This window comes from Rutidosis leptorrhynchoides, chromosome 6, assembly GCF_046630445.1.
Source record: "Rutidosis leptorrhynchoides isolate AG116_Rl617_1_P2 chromosome 6, CSIRO_AGI_Rlap_v1, whole genome shotgun sequence".
Lineage (NCBI taxonomy): Eukaryota > Viridiplantae > Streptophyta > Magnoliopsida > Asterales > Asteraceae > Rutidosis > Rutidosis leptorrhynchoides.
In genome coordinates, this window is record NC_092338.1 from 352,896,876 (window position 1) to 352,910,364 (window position 13,489).

The 13,489-nt window shown below is 34.0% G+C and overlaps 2 protein-coding genes across 2 annotated transcripts; one reads left to right on the forward strand and one right to left on the reverse strand.

Annotated features, from left to right (window-relative positions):
• The first annotated feature begins 3,770 nt into the window (after window positions 1–3,770).
• LOC139853365 (large ribosomal subunit protein uL2mz, N-terminal part-like) lies at window positions 3,771–5,706 on the forward strand. The gene is made up of 2 exons (XM_071842753.1): window positions 3,771–3,938; window positions 4,484–5,706. Exons 1-2 carry the CDS (start codon window positions 3,836–3,838, stop codon window positions 5,443–5,445), a joined length of 1,065 nt encoding a protein of 354 aa, XP_071698854.1. The 5' UTR covers window positions 3,771–3,835; the 3' UTR covers window positions 5,446–5,706.
• Window positions 5,707–11,385: 5,679 nt separating this feature from the next.
• Window positions 11,386–12,655, reverse strand: LOC139853027 (histone H2A-like). The gene is made up of 2 exons (XM_071842396.1): window positions 12,334–12,655; window positions 11,386–11,839 (listed from the first exon to the last, which is right to left on the reverse strand). Exons 1-2 carry the CDS (start codon window positions 12,541–12,543, stop codon window positions 11,597–11,599), a joined length of 453 nt encoding a protein of 150 aa, XP_071698497.1. The 5' UTR covers window positions 12,544–12,655; the 3' UTR covers window positions 11,386–11,596.
• Window positions 12,656–13,489: the final 834 nt, after the last annotated feature.

Genomic DNA, 13,489 nt, shown 5'->3' on the forward strand with positions numbered 1-13,489 from the left:
TCTTTCAACAGAGACTTGTAATCATAATTCAATATATCTGATAATTCAATCATTTGATCTTATCTTCTAATTCCATTGATAAACATTTTGAAACAGATACAATCATATAAAGTATTTAATCTAATATTTTGTTTACGTTTCAAGTTATAATATATATATACACATATACATATATAATCATATTCGTTTAATGGTTCGTGAATCGTTGGAACTTGGTCGAGGTTGAATGAATGTATGAACATAGTTTAAAATTCTTGAAATTTAACTTAACAAATATTGCTTATCGTGTCGGAAACATATAAAGATTAAAGTTTAAATTTGGTTGGAAATTTCCGGGTTGTCACAGTAAATGCCATTAGTTGTGTATTGAATGTGTAGCTATGTATTAGGTACTTTGCTCAAGGTATACGGAAGCATTTAAATCACCACCGAAGTGTTAAGGTGAGTGGAATAATTATATATGCATGTATATGATTTATTTGCTTGTGGGGTATGGGTTAAAGTTCGATGTTGACGATACCATACCCTAGAGTATATTATGTTGTGGATGAGGGTTTAAAGTTCGTTGTTGACGATACCTCATACGTATGGACTTAAAGTTCGATGTTGACTATGCCATACGATTATTATAGTGACGTTGATGAGGGTTTAAAGTTCGTTGTTGACGATACCTCATATGTGGGTTTAAAGTTCGGTGTTGACGATTCCACATTAATATAGGCGAATGGGATTTAAGTTCGATGTTGACGATACCATTCGTTGGGCTAGCCTTGAGATCTTGAGTACTATGGATGTTGTGAACATCATCGTTATACTTGTGTTTTAGCATATTGTATTGTTGTGTTATATGCTATTGTTATACTAGCCTTGTTATCGTGATACTTAGCGTTATACATGTGAAAGGTATGCTAATTATGTAACTAGCATGTATGCGGATTTGATAAGTGTTTGCAAGTAAGTAGGTTATATATATGTATGTATAATTGTTGCACTCACAAAGCCTTGCTTACCCTCTCGTTGTTTACCATTTTATAGGTTCCGGCTTTGACAAGGGTAAGGGCATACGTTTGGACTAGTGGTCTCCCGCTTATGTTGTCGGGGGGTGCTTTTGGTGTTAGCTTTTTGAAGTTGACCTAACGTTTTGGGTAGTTTAGCCCCAAACCATGCTCGAGTGTCGTTTGGATTATAAACTATCATCGTAGTGGGTCAAACTTGTATTAAACTTAATTAATGGCCTTCGTGCCTTTTGTAAACATTTAAATTGATGTACGTTTAAATGGAACTTGTGGAATGGTTTACATATTTAATTGGCGCGTAAATGTGTATTATATAAAAAAAAATTATCGTATGGAATACGGGTTGGGATGTTTCATATATATATATATATATATAGGGCAGGATCAATGGAGAAGTAACCAATCTGGGGGAAGCGGGGGGAAGCAAAAAAAAAATTCGTTTTTTTTTTGGAAATTTTTTTTCCCGGCATCAAGATCACACGAAAATATGAACATTTAGAAGAGACACTTCGTGATGAATGTTATTATTTAGGCGGGAAAACGATCGACAAAAATAATATTCAAGATAATATTGTTCGTGAAGAATATGAACGTTTTCTTTTCATGTGTTGTGAAGTAAAATTTAGCCCGATTTAGAGTTTAGGGTTTAGGGTTTGGTGTTTTGGGTTTATTCCATAAACCCAAAACACTAAACCCTAAACCCTAAACCCTAAACTTTAAACCGTTCGTGTTAAAAACTCAATCTTAATCCTAAATCTAAACCCTAAATCTAAACCCTAAACCCTAAATTTCTAAACCCTAATATCTAAACCCTATAAACCCTAATATCTAAACCCCAATAGCTAAAACCTCAATATACGCTCGAAAAACACGATAATTGTTATATATTACTTCTTCGAGCGTTTTTCCGCCAAAATAAAAACATTTATCACAAAGTGTCTCTACTAAATGTTCATATTTTCATCTCATCTATAATGTTCGTGAACAAAGTTTTTTCAACAAACAAAAAAAAAAGTTTTTGCTTCCCCCCGCTTCCCCCCGATTGGTTACTTCCCTCTTGATCCTACCACTATATATATATATATATATATATATATATATATATATATATATATATATATATATATATATATATATATATATATATTACATATTTATTTACACACAATTGTTCGTGAATCGTCGGGAATAGTCCAAGGGTAATTGATTACATGAATATAGTTTCAAAATTTTCGAGACTCAACATTTCAGAATTTGCTTATCATGTCGAAATCATAATGGGATTAGGTTTAAATTTGTTCGGAAATTTTCAAGTCGTCACACGAACCACTATAAATTCTTGTGTTTATGCTCTTTACTTTACATTCCGCACTATTACAAACATAAACACACCACACATTGGTTTAAGTTGATTAAGGTGATCAAATATTGTTCAAATCTTATTGATCATCGAAAAAAAATTAAAAATCATATTAAATAACTATTCACCCCCTCTAGTTACTTACAAAACTTAATATGTTTACTAGAAAACTTCATATGTTTAAGAATGCTTTTTAAGACAAAACATAGTGTGATTGTAAAGTTGTACGTGTAGATATGTTTATAACTGTTAGGGTGTCTTTTGATTTTAATTTTATTATTATTATTATATTATTATATTATTTTAACACTATGATGTCTTTTTGATTAAGGATATAGGATGTATTTGAATTGATAAAATCAAGGGAAATAACCATTCGGTCATAGTTTAGATGACCACTAGGGCCTCAATGAAGTGAGAGGTTATGGGTTCAAACTTAGTTACTGGCAAAATAGATGAATTTAATAGTGACTTTTGACTAGAGGGTGTTTTTCCTGACATGAGAATAAATAATTTATAATCTATAAGGGAGATGTAAAAGTCATCTTTTTACATTTATGAATTATACATAATTTTAATATGTAAAAGTCTTCTTTTTACATTTATGAATTAGAGTTGTAATCACTTGTATCCATTAATTTGCTTGAAATTCAAGGGACCAATGAAAGCGCGACATGTGGCGCGAAAATCACATGTGATTGGAAAAAAAAATAAAAAAAAAATTTCGAAAAAAAAAAAGTTCGCAATTTTATTTTTTTTTTAATTTTTTTTTTTGTGAATCATGTCAATCATATGTGATTATGCGTGTCAAATCCAATCACATGTGATTATGCATGTCAAATCCAATCACATGTGATTGTACAATTCAATCACATGTGATTGTGCAGGTAAATCACATGTGATTGTAGAAAAAAAATTTCGAAAAAAAAATTTAGAAAAAAAATTTCGAAAAAAAATTTTAAATATTTTTTTTTTCTAAAAAAAAAAAATTTTAAATTTTTTTTCAATTACATGTGATTTCGCGCCACATGTCATACTTTCATTGGTCCCTTTGATCTCAACTTAATTTATGGATTCAAATGAATATTCCTCTTATGAATTATACATAATTTTAATATGCGTATTGATAAGGTGTGCAATATGATATACGTATTAATAAAATTAAAATTTCCTAAAGTACTAAGGAGTAATAATTTTGTAAGTATAGCTCCGCTACACTTAAAAAATTAAGTAATAATTAATTAATAAAGATTATTAATAATATTTATAAATTAAATATTAAATATTAAATAATTAAATTAAAATGAAGTAATGAATAATAAAGGTGAAGGACCGGATTTGAGAAAAATGTAGGTTGCACGGGGTAAATTGTAAATGATCAAAGTTAGAAGCAAGGAGGTAGGATAACCGAAACCCTAATTTGACATCTCATTTCTGTCGATTTGAATTGCAATTGATCATGGCAACCTCTTCGTACTGTCGACGCCTTCTTAACGGATCATCATCCTTAATTTCTTCAGGAATTAATAGCACTCAGATTAGATCCAAACACACTATCACCCGTAAGTATTTTACAATTCAATCCATGATTTAAATCTCTTAATTAGTTGGAATGAATTTGTAGAAAATAGTTAATTTAAGCTTGAAATTAGTTCTGAGTGTTAGTTTCTACTAATTTATTTACATGTCTATGTATTAACATGACATTTGGGCGCTATATGTTGTGTTCATCACTCGAAACCCTAACACTGCTGTAACATTCTGTTTGTAATCACAATTTTTATTTCTATTACAGTAATTTATTTACTTTCACAGTAGATTTTTTATTAGTATCCGTCACTTGGAACCCTAACATTACCTTGCGGTGCTGCTTGTAATCATAATATAAATGTATGTATTACTTGTACGTATCGTATGTATCCACCACTTGAAACTCACATTAAGGCTATGTTGGAAATCATAATGTTAGAATCTGTTGATTTTTGAAGAAACTGTGTATGTTTGTGCTCATCACTGTGTATTGTATTACATTTAATTCACATTGTAAATGCCTAGATTATTACATTATGGAGTAAAAAAAAACTGTAACAAGATTGTATCACTACAGGTGCTAAAACTGTTGTCAGTTCCGAGAGGCCGCTTCGGCAATTCGTCTCGGGTAAAAGTAAGTCTGCTGGTAGAAACTCTAAAGGTCGTATAACAATTTTCCACCGGGGAGGTGGAGCAAAACGATCACAACGAACCATTGATCTAAAACGAAACACTTCATCTGTTGGTGTTGTTGAAAGGATAGAATATGACCCAAATCGTACTTCCCGAATTGCGGTTGTGAGATGGGAGGAGGGGGCAGATGTTGACCGTTATAAGAAAGTCAACGCGGTGGAAAATTTTGGTCCACCTCGTAAGGTCTTACCTACTATGAGTATTAACAGTCAAGGTCAGTTTTCGTTCTGTTCTTTACCTGGGATGATTGAAGATAGACGGGTTGTTTCTTCTGTACCTAAAAGGGATCATGTAATGGTTGGTCTTCCTCATGGGTCAAAAAGCCCGTTTACTGATGAAGCCAGTCCTGCAGTAAGCAAAATGACAGATGTTAAGGATGTTTTTATATCTGCGTTTTCTTCTGCGAAAGCTAAGGGAAATAATGCACCTTATTCCTTTGTTAAAGCTTTGGGTCTGCCAAGAATGGCAGTTGCAGGTGCAAAGCCTGATTTTTTTGTTCCAAGAATGAAAGATGATGTTAAAGAAAACGATGGTTTGTCTCTTAATGAGATCAAGAAATGGGACAAAGATAGCATTGTGTGGGCCCATAAGATGAAACCTAAAGCAGCTGTTTCTTGGCAGAGTTTAAGGCGACAAGAAATATTAGGACCCGTTGGAATAGCTGGTCAAGGCAAGTCAAAGTTGAAGCTGAAAGCAATGGAGAGCGTGAAAAGAGATGGGAAGTTTACTTCAGATCGCTCACCTGTAACTTATATATTAGCCACCCATCAAATGGAAGTTGGAAAGATGGTGATGAATTATGATTCATCTAAACGTTCAAACGACAAGTTACTAAATAGATACTGAGAAACATGTCAACCTAGTTGAATTGTGTCAGCTTCATAGGTATTAGACGAATATTGCTTTCATAATTTGTAGTTTGTTTGATGAGTATTGCATGTTTCTTTGGTTTTCAGAGTTTTTGGTGTGCCTGGGTATAATGCACAACTTCGATCTATAAGCTTTTGGTTGGTTGTATCTTTGTTGAACTAGATAATTTGGTGTAAGGCTGTTACTCTCGGGTCTTATATATCAATTTGATTAAATGCAACTGATGAAGCTTTTCAAGTGTTTTTTTTTTTTCTGTTTGCTTGATGGCATCTTTAGTGACCTACTGTTTTTGTTTAATTTTGTTTATGATGATTCATATTAGTGCAACAAAGTAACCCGGCCTCTTAAGGGTCTCACAGTTGATTTTACGGTGACTGTTAATATTAAAGATGTAAATTGTCCGAGTCTAAGTTAAAGGGGACATAGGTTCAAGAATTTATAAATGTAACCTTTGGTACATGTCATAATTTCGAAAGGATAACCAGGGGACTACCCAAGTCCCTAACTGTCCATATATCTTGAAAAATGCCAACAATGATCAACGTACCACGAGACCTGATTCCGTTGTCAGGCCAAGATGATGTTGTAAATATGTAAGACATGCAGCAGAGAAACACCTTAAGAAATGTCATTATGAGAGGCACGTCTCAAAAAAGAGAAAGCCCTGTTTTTTAATTTTTGGCGAAAAACAGAGAATTATATCAAACGGGTGAAGGATCCGATGAAGAACCCAAGAACACAATACAAAACAAGGCAAAGATATGAAACAACTCTTTCCAAAAACAAAAGCAACTAAACCGCACATGAATGTATCAAATAAGTGTCTAACGGCTTGAAGTGACCCATACGCGAAGCTCAACCACACTGACTCAGGGGCTTTGATCGGAATGAACATTCAACAAAATCCTAACTCTTCTACTGAATATTGCCCACATCGGTTGGAGAGGCAAAAACGAAGGCCCTTATATGTGGCTTGATACCTCTTCCTCACAGGACGCAGAAGCGAGGAACGACTCCCAAACCGCCTATCTCTTTAGGCTTCCAAACCGTAGCCCATTTAATAAGGCTTAACTTATTTGAGATATCGCCATCCCGCAAGAAACGTCTACGATACACTTCCAATTGGTTAATGACATTTTTGAGGGCTCTATAAAGAGCCATGTAGTGTAAAGGAAATTACCTAGGAGGCTAGGACCACGTTAATCAACACTAGACGTCCATCAAAAGAGAAACAGCGACCCTTCAACCTGGCTAATTTTTTCTGTATCTATCGAGAATTGATCCCCACATCGCTATACGCCTCCCATAATACCAATTGGGATACCAAGATATACTTTTTTTCGACGAAAAAACGAGTAATCATATAGAAACTATGTTGTTTTCTAAAGGAAAACCCCTCAACAGTAAATACAAAAGGCCGGGAGGAAATGGGGAAACTCACACCTAAAAAGCAACCAACTAAACAAAACTATCTATAAATAAGTTTCTCTAAACATCTCGAAAAAAGCTTTCAAACAAACAAACCAAACAAAGACCGAAAATTACACTAAGATACAAGTAACGAAATCATCTGAAGAACACAAGATGGGTCACAACAATCAACATCGAGGACCCGCCCTTTTCAATTTGCCATTGACCGTCTCTTTCAAAGAATTCTTCCCTGACCGATTATCAAACTTGTAAGATAACACTTTAGCGGATCCATCACCCGGTGCGCTCTCCTCAACGAAACGTGTCATCATAACTTTGAATGCCGCGAAAGCTTCCACAGACATATTTCCTCTCCCGATTGCCCATAAACCGCCATCTTTTCCATCTTGAGGACATAAACAAGTTTTGAATTGCATCCTCGTAATCCAAGTCGTCAACGTTATCTTTAAGCCTATAAGCACCCGAAGTGGAAGCCTCGTTCAGCTTCTCTCTAGACCTCGGGTTAGCATCACGAAGTAAACATCTTGAGACATTTGTATTCATAGCATATCACGCTTTACAAAAACCGTCACACGAGACAATAACATCTTCCACTACGACGAATCAAAACCAGTGTAGACCTTTCAACATTCGATTCTACCTTACTTTTTGCTAACAATTCTTCGTGCTTTTTCTTTTTCTCCTTCTTCAATCGATCTAAACTTACCGCAAACGTAATGTTATCATCATTTGGCTCCGACATTTCAATAGAAACGTCATTGGACCCTTCAACTAAATTCTTAGAATATTTCTTTAACTTCGAATTAACTTTGGACATTTTTTTGTGTAATATCCCCGAAACTAACTCCTTTGTAAATTGTTGAATCTAGCCTCATCATATCGACATCATCAACCACAAACGAACCAAACTTAATCTTGTTATAAAAAGGCCCATCATCAGAAACATGTCCAACCTTGGACTTCAGCCCACCCGATGAATTAGAAACATGCCCATTGAACCCATCCATCTTATAACCTGTGACTTGGTTAGTTTTATTCTTAGTAACATCACTATCAGCACCAAGGTTGGAGAATTCGGATCTCGGAGAGATCTCATTTGGGCTTTTTTAGGGATATCTCGGCATCTCGGAATAATCTCGGGGAGATCTCGGACGTTGACTTATGTTGACTTTATAATTTTTTTTAATAAAAATATACATAAAAACATAAATATATGTATATTTATATACGTTTTTACGAGATTTTACAAAAATATCCTAGAAGTGAGCGAGAAAATCTTAGAGATTACGAATTTTACAAGAAAATTTTACAAATTAGCAAGAAAATCCGAGAAATCGTGGCTTTAATTAAGTTTGACCCTGTTGACCGAGAATCTCGGGAGATGAACATCTCGTCTCGGTTTCCTTCTAAAAACGAGATCTCGGGGGAGATCTCGAGAGATTTACAACAGTGATCAGCACCATTGTCAAAATATAAATTATTCTCAACCACTGTACCAAAAATAATATCCGAATCAGGTATAGGCAAATAAATACCACCATTAAATCTAGGAGCAAAATTCTGATCCATATGAATAACAGAATTCTTAGACGTTGAGATAGCATAAGCGTCGACACAAGGGCCATTTAATTTGCGTTAACCTTATAGATGTGTGAAGGATAAACTGAAACATCATTACATTACACCAAGTCGAAACATTTACAGCAACGTTCAAATCACCACCAACAATATTAGTAGACCCATTTCCTTTCATCGCTCTACTTGAAACTATGAAACGATTAGTGGACTCGAGTAACCGTTGATGGAATTTACGAAACAAAACCTGATTCAAACTAACAAGATCAGAAATTTCCGACACCCATAATTCACATCTCGAATAAAGTTTATCCCCCAAGTCGGCAGTAACCAAATCATGTATGTGTTTGGTATCAATGGGGATTATTGATACCAAGATATACTGTTGGAAAATATCCAACATTACAATCAAGGACTTGTGCAAATGATTTAAGTTGGTCAGTAGACAAAATGACACCATAGAGAATGGATTTTGATGGGTTCATTTGGAGTCCAGGTGCCTCAAAAAAAGAATTCAATATTCCTTTTATTCGAAGTAGCTCTTAAGTTAACGGATGGGCAAAAATAATTGTCATCGGCGAACGAATTGGGAATGGTTAATTCTTGAAGATGAACCGTTGTCGATACCGGATAACTCCCCGTTAATCAACGCATTAGATAACATTTTACTTAAAACCTCTGTGACTAAAATAAGTAAGAATGAAGAGAAGGGATCGCCTTGTCTTAGGCCTCTTTGCCTGACATTTTCTTTGAAAGGAGAACCGTTTACACGCACTGAAAAGTGGACATCGGAGATACATATTTTTGATCCATTGAATAAACTTGGACCCAAACCTCACTTTTTCGAGAACTTGTAGTAAAAAAGAGTGAGAAACACTATTGTATGCCTTAGAAAAATCAATCTTCAAGAACAAGGCAGGCTTTTTTGATTTCTTAGCCGCAAACCAAATTTTATTCGAAACCATCACACCATCCAACAGAAAATCTCGAGGGGACGAAACCATTTTGGTTTTAGCTAATCACTTGAGAGATAACCTTTCGTAGTCTGTTTGCTAACATTATAGCAATTACCTTGTAAGGAGCGTTTATGAGACTATATGCTCAATCCTTCTTGACAAACTTGTTTATGGAATCAAGACGATAAAGAAAGAATTGAAACCACTCGAAAAGTAAGCATTAGCGCGAAATTATGAAAACATTGACATGATTTCCTGCTCCAAAAAACTCCAACCTTTTTCGAAAAAACGACAATGTAAATCCGTCCGGACCCGGAGACTTATTGCTATCTAAATTCTTGATTACAAATTTGATTTCATCACTTTCAAACTCAGTATCCAAGTACGAAGCTTGGACAATGTATAGAGTCATAAGGCCCCTGTACAAAACTAGAAAAAAAGAGTAGTAAACTAATCGAGAACGTACTCTTTTACAATAACAGGGTCTTTTTCCCTTTGCTCGTTAAGAGAAAGCCCTTTTACCTCCAAAAGAAATTCAAATTAATACTCCAGCTTATATATACCACCATGGCACCATCACAGATTAAGATCTTCTAGTGTTCCAATTTCCAAGTAAAACATAATACTGTAGATCATGTTGAGATACATCTTGTTCAAATGATCAATCTAATTGTCTTTATTTTTGGTTTTATATTATTTGTTCTTATTAGTGTTTGACAATGTGTAGGTTGTTGCTGGATAGCTTGATAAAAGTGAAGCTGTGCAGTGGTGACTATGCTGTTGGTGTCAAGTTAAATGTATCAAGTGAAGGGTTAAGTCATTTGTGGATCGAGTGTATTGCTCAAGTAGTTAACATACCTAGTATGGGGGTGAAAGAGTCAATACACAACGACGGGACACAGTTTGGCTTAACTATTAAATGTTGAGGGCTATTTCTGTTTAAAATGAATATGTAAAGGGTTAGTCTGTAATTATCTAACCCTTTACTATATACATACAGATTAGGGTTACTGTTTCATTATCACAAAAATACATTCGATAGCTCTCTCTCTCAATTACAAAATCATTTGGTCAGTTTGTGAAGAGATTTGTATCTCTGTAATAGTTGTTAACAATAATCAAACTTGTTAGGGTTTGGTGCATGAATGTTGTTCATCTAGTTGATGAACATAGATTTCTGTTGATTTGTTAAAGTGATTTGATGTTGATTGCATTCGATTCATTATCCCATATTCGTTGGTTCTTAGAATTGGTATTCTGTACACATCTTTTTTGTTGGTAAAACTAAGGACCCAATTATTTTTCTTCACAAGAATCTCATGGCCTATTCTGTAAATTTGAACATAAAAGACAGTATCATTATCCCATAATCTCATCGACCATGCCTGCAACAAAACCCTCAAGTGTGATTTTCAAACGTCTTACATTTTCAAAGTTTAAACCCTTAGGTAGTTATGTCATATGTTTGATTTTCAAATGTCTACCTTTTCAAAGTTCAAACGCAAATCATATGAAGTTATAATGCAACAACTTACACAAAACCATCATAAACAAGAAGCAAGTTGAGCCACTTGCATGTCACTGCTCTGATGACTTGATATGGATATATATTCAGGCCAGGACTTCAAACTCAATACATCACACACCAACACATACCTAACAACATCCAACCTTTTAAATACATCAAGACCCAACATTTCGGCTAAGAATACACAAGCTCACACATTTCAACAAACCATCAATCAATTACACTTTTTACCAAACAATCAATTGTATCTCATGAGAGCCTGATGTCATATTTGGCTAACTACTCAATCAAGAGCTTCAAAGATGCAATAAATAAGTACACTACACATGAAACAAACAAAGATACTACGTAATAAACATCACAATATCTAAAGCACAAATGAGAAACATCTAGAATTTATCTCACACAGTCATTGTAGTCATCACATTGATGCTTGAAGAACTCTGATAAATTCAGAAAATTAACGATTGTCATAAAAAAGAAAAAAGATAGAATCTTCTTCATACCTAGATCTCCTAACATGCACAAAGCCAAGTACAATTAGTCAACATCTTAACTAAAAACACCACAAGGTTCAATTAATCCAACATCACCAACAGACACCATACATACAAAGAAGATATAATTCATCCTGGAACTAAGCTTTCTTTGGTGATTTAGCAGACTTCGATGGAGATTTAGGTTCCTTTGCAGCCTTTTCAAGAGCCTTCTTTGGCAGAAGAACTGGATTGATGTTAGGAAGAACACCACCATGAGCAATTGTCACACCATTTAAAAGCTTTCCAAGCTCATCATCATTCCTCACAGCCAACAATACATGCCTTGGTATGATCCTGTTCTTCTTGTTATCTCTAGCAGCATTGCCAGCCAACTCCAAAACCTAATCACAACACATAAATAAATCTCAAAATAATTGATTTACTAACTTTATTTAATATTTTTTTAAAAAAAACATATTATCTCCTATTTATAGGATAATTGATTAGCTAGCTTTATTTAATATTTAATTTGGTTTCATTTTTTGACCTATAATCTCCATTTATTACAGTAAATGTTGATCTGCTACAACAATAATCATGTAATTGATCTGAAAATACATTTTATATAACATATGACCTAATTGCAATCAAGCAATTACTTAATTCATGCATAGAATCAATTACTTAATATGATTATGCCTGATTTCAACTTTTGCCCTAAATTACAAAAATGAGCTAACCCTAACTTTACTTAGCCTAACATAATTAAAAAATTGAACACATTATCACCCGAATCCTAAAATCAAAAGCATAATCATCATACAATTCAGCTAAAAATATAAGATATTAATCGGAATTAAACAAGGCAACAATAAAATGCTAATTTCGTCAATACCTCAGCAGCAAGGTACTCGAGAACGGCAGCAAGGTAAACCGGAGCTCCGGTACCGACACGCTTAGCGTATCGGCCAACCTTAAGGTAACGGCCGATTCTACCGACGGGAAATTGAAGACCGGCTTTAACGGAGCGAGTAACCGGTTTCTTTTTCGGACCACCGGCTTTCCTTCCGGCTACACCTTTTTTGAACTTTCCACCGGTATCCATAATGACTGCTGAATTATATTATAGTTTTATGCTAAAATTGGAGGAAATGTTAAATTTTCCGGTGACTTTTGTTTGTCTGAAGGTGAGATAAAGAGATAGAGAGGGTGCGTGAAAATAGGTAGGATCGGGTGATGATATTTATATATGGTTTTCCTTTGTTATGGTGAGGTTGAATTGTTTTTGTATATGGATGGTTTATGGCCGTTGGATTGGGTTTAATCGAGGGGTATGGTGAAGTCTGACGATCCGTGTGATTTGGATGTAACCATTTAGAGTAAGACACGTGAATGGCTCTTTTGTAAAATAAGGTCGTTTGGTTAACAAAATTTTAAAGAATTTCAATACAATTGAAATTGAATTTTATTTTATTTTATTTTTTTAAATAATAAAATTCATTAGTAATCTTTAAATTTGATCGAGTTGTTATTTTTTTTTAAAGTGTGATCGGAAATTTATTTCAATATTTGCATAAATCTCAAAAGACTATAATTAAGAAAATTATAAAGTTTCCTATTTAAGTTTACAATTTTGCATTTTAGTTTTAGTTTCGCGTTTCAGTTTTGGTTTTATGTTTTACGTTTCAATTTCGCGTTTTAAGTTTCATGTTTCAGTTTTGCTTTTTCAATGTGGCGTTTAAGTTGCAATTTTGCTATCAAGTTTCAGTTTTGATTTTACGTTTTCAGTTTCGCATTTCATATTTCAGTTTCATGTTTCGGTTTTTAGTTTTGTTTTTCAGTTTCAAGTATCGATTGCAAACCGAATAGTGAAAATGAATACTGAAACACAAATTTGAGAACTGAAACGAACAACTGAAAACCAGTTCGTGAAAAATGAAAAGTAAAATTGAAATAATTTTTTGAACTGCCGGAATTTTATTAAAACTAGCAATGAGCTATAAGATTATAAAACGACAAAGAAAAATGTAATAATGTTATCATGAAAAGTT

Coding starts and splice junctions, on each gene's coding strand:
- LOC139853027 (XM_071842396.1), bottom strand. CDS start 12,543: ATGGATACCGGTGGAAAGTTCAAAAAAGGTGTAGCCGGAAGGAAAGCC. Junction 11,840..12,333: donor TCGAGTACCTTGCTGCTGAG/GTATTGACGAAA, acceptor TGTTGTGATTAG/GTTTTGGAGTTGGCTGGCAA.
- LOC139853365 (XM_071842753.1), top strand. CDS start 3,836: ATGGCAACCTCTTCGTACTGTCGACGCCTTCTTAACGGATCATCATCC. Junction 3,939..4,483: donor ATCCAAACACACTATCACCC/GTAAGTATTTTA, acceptor GTATCACTACAG/GTGCTAAAACTGTTGTCAGT.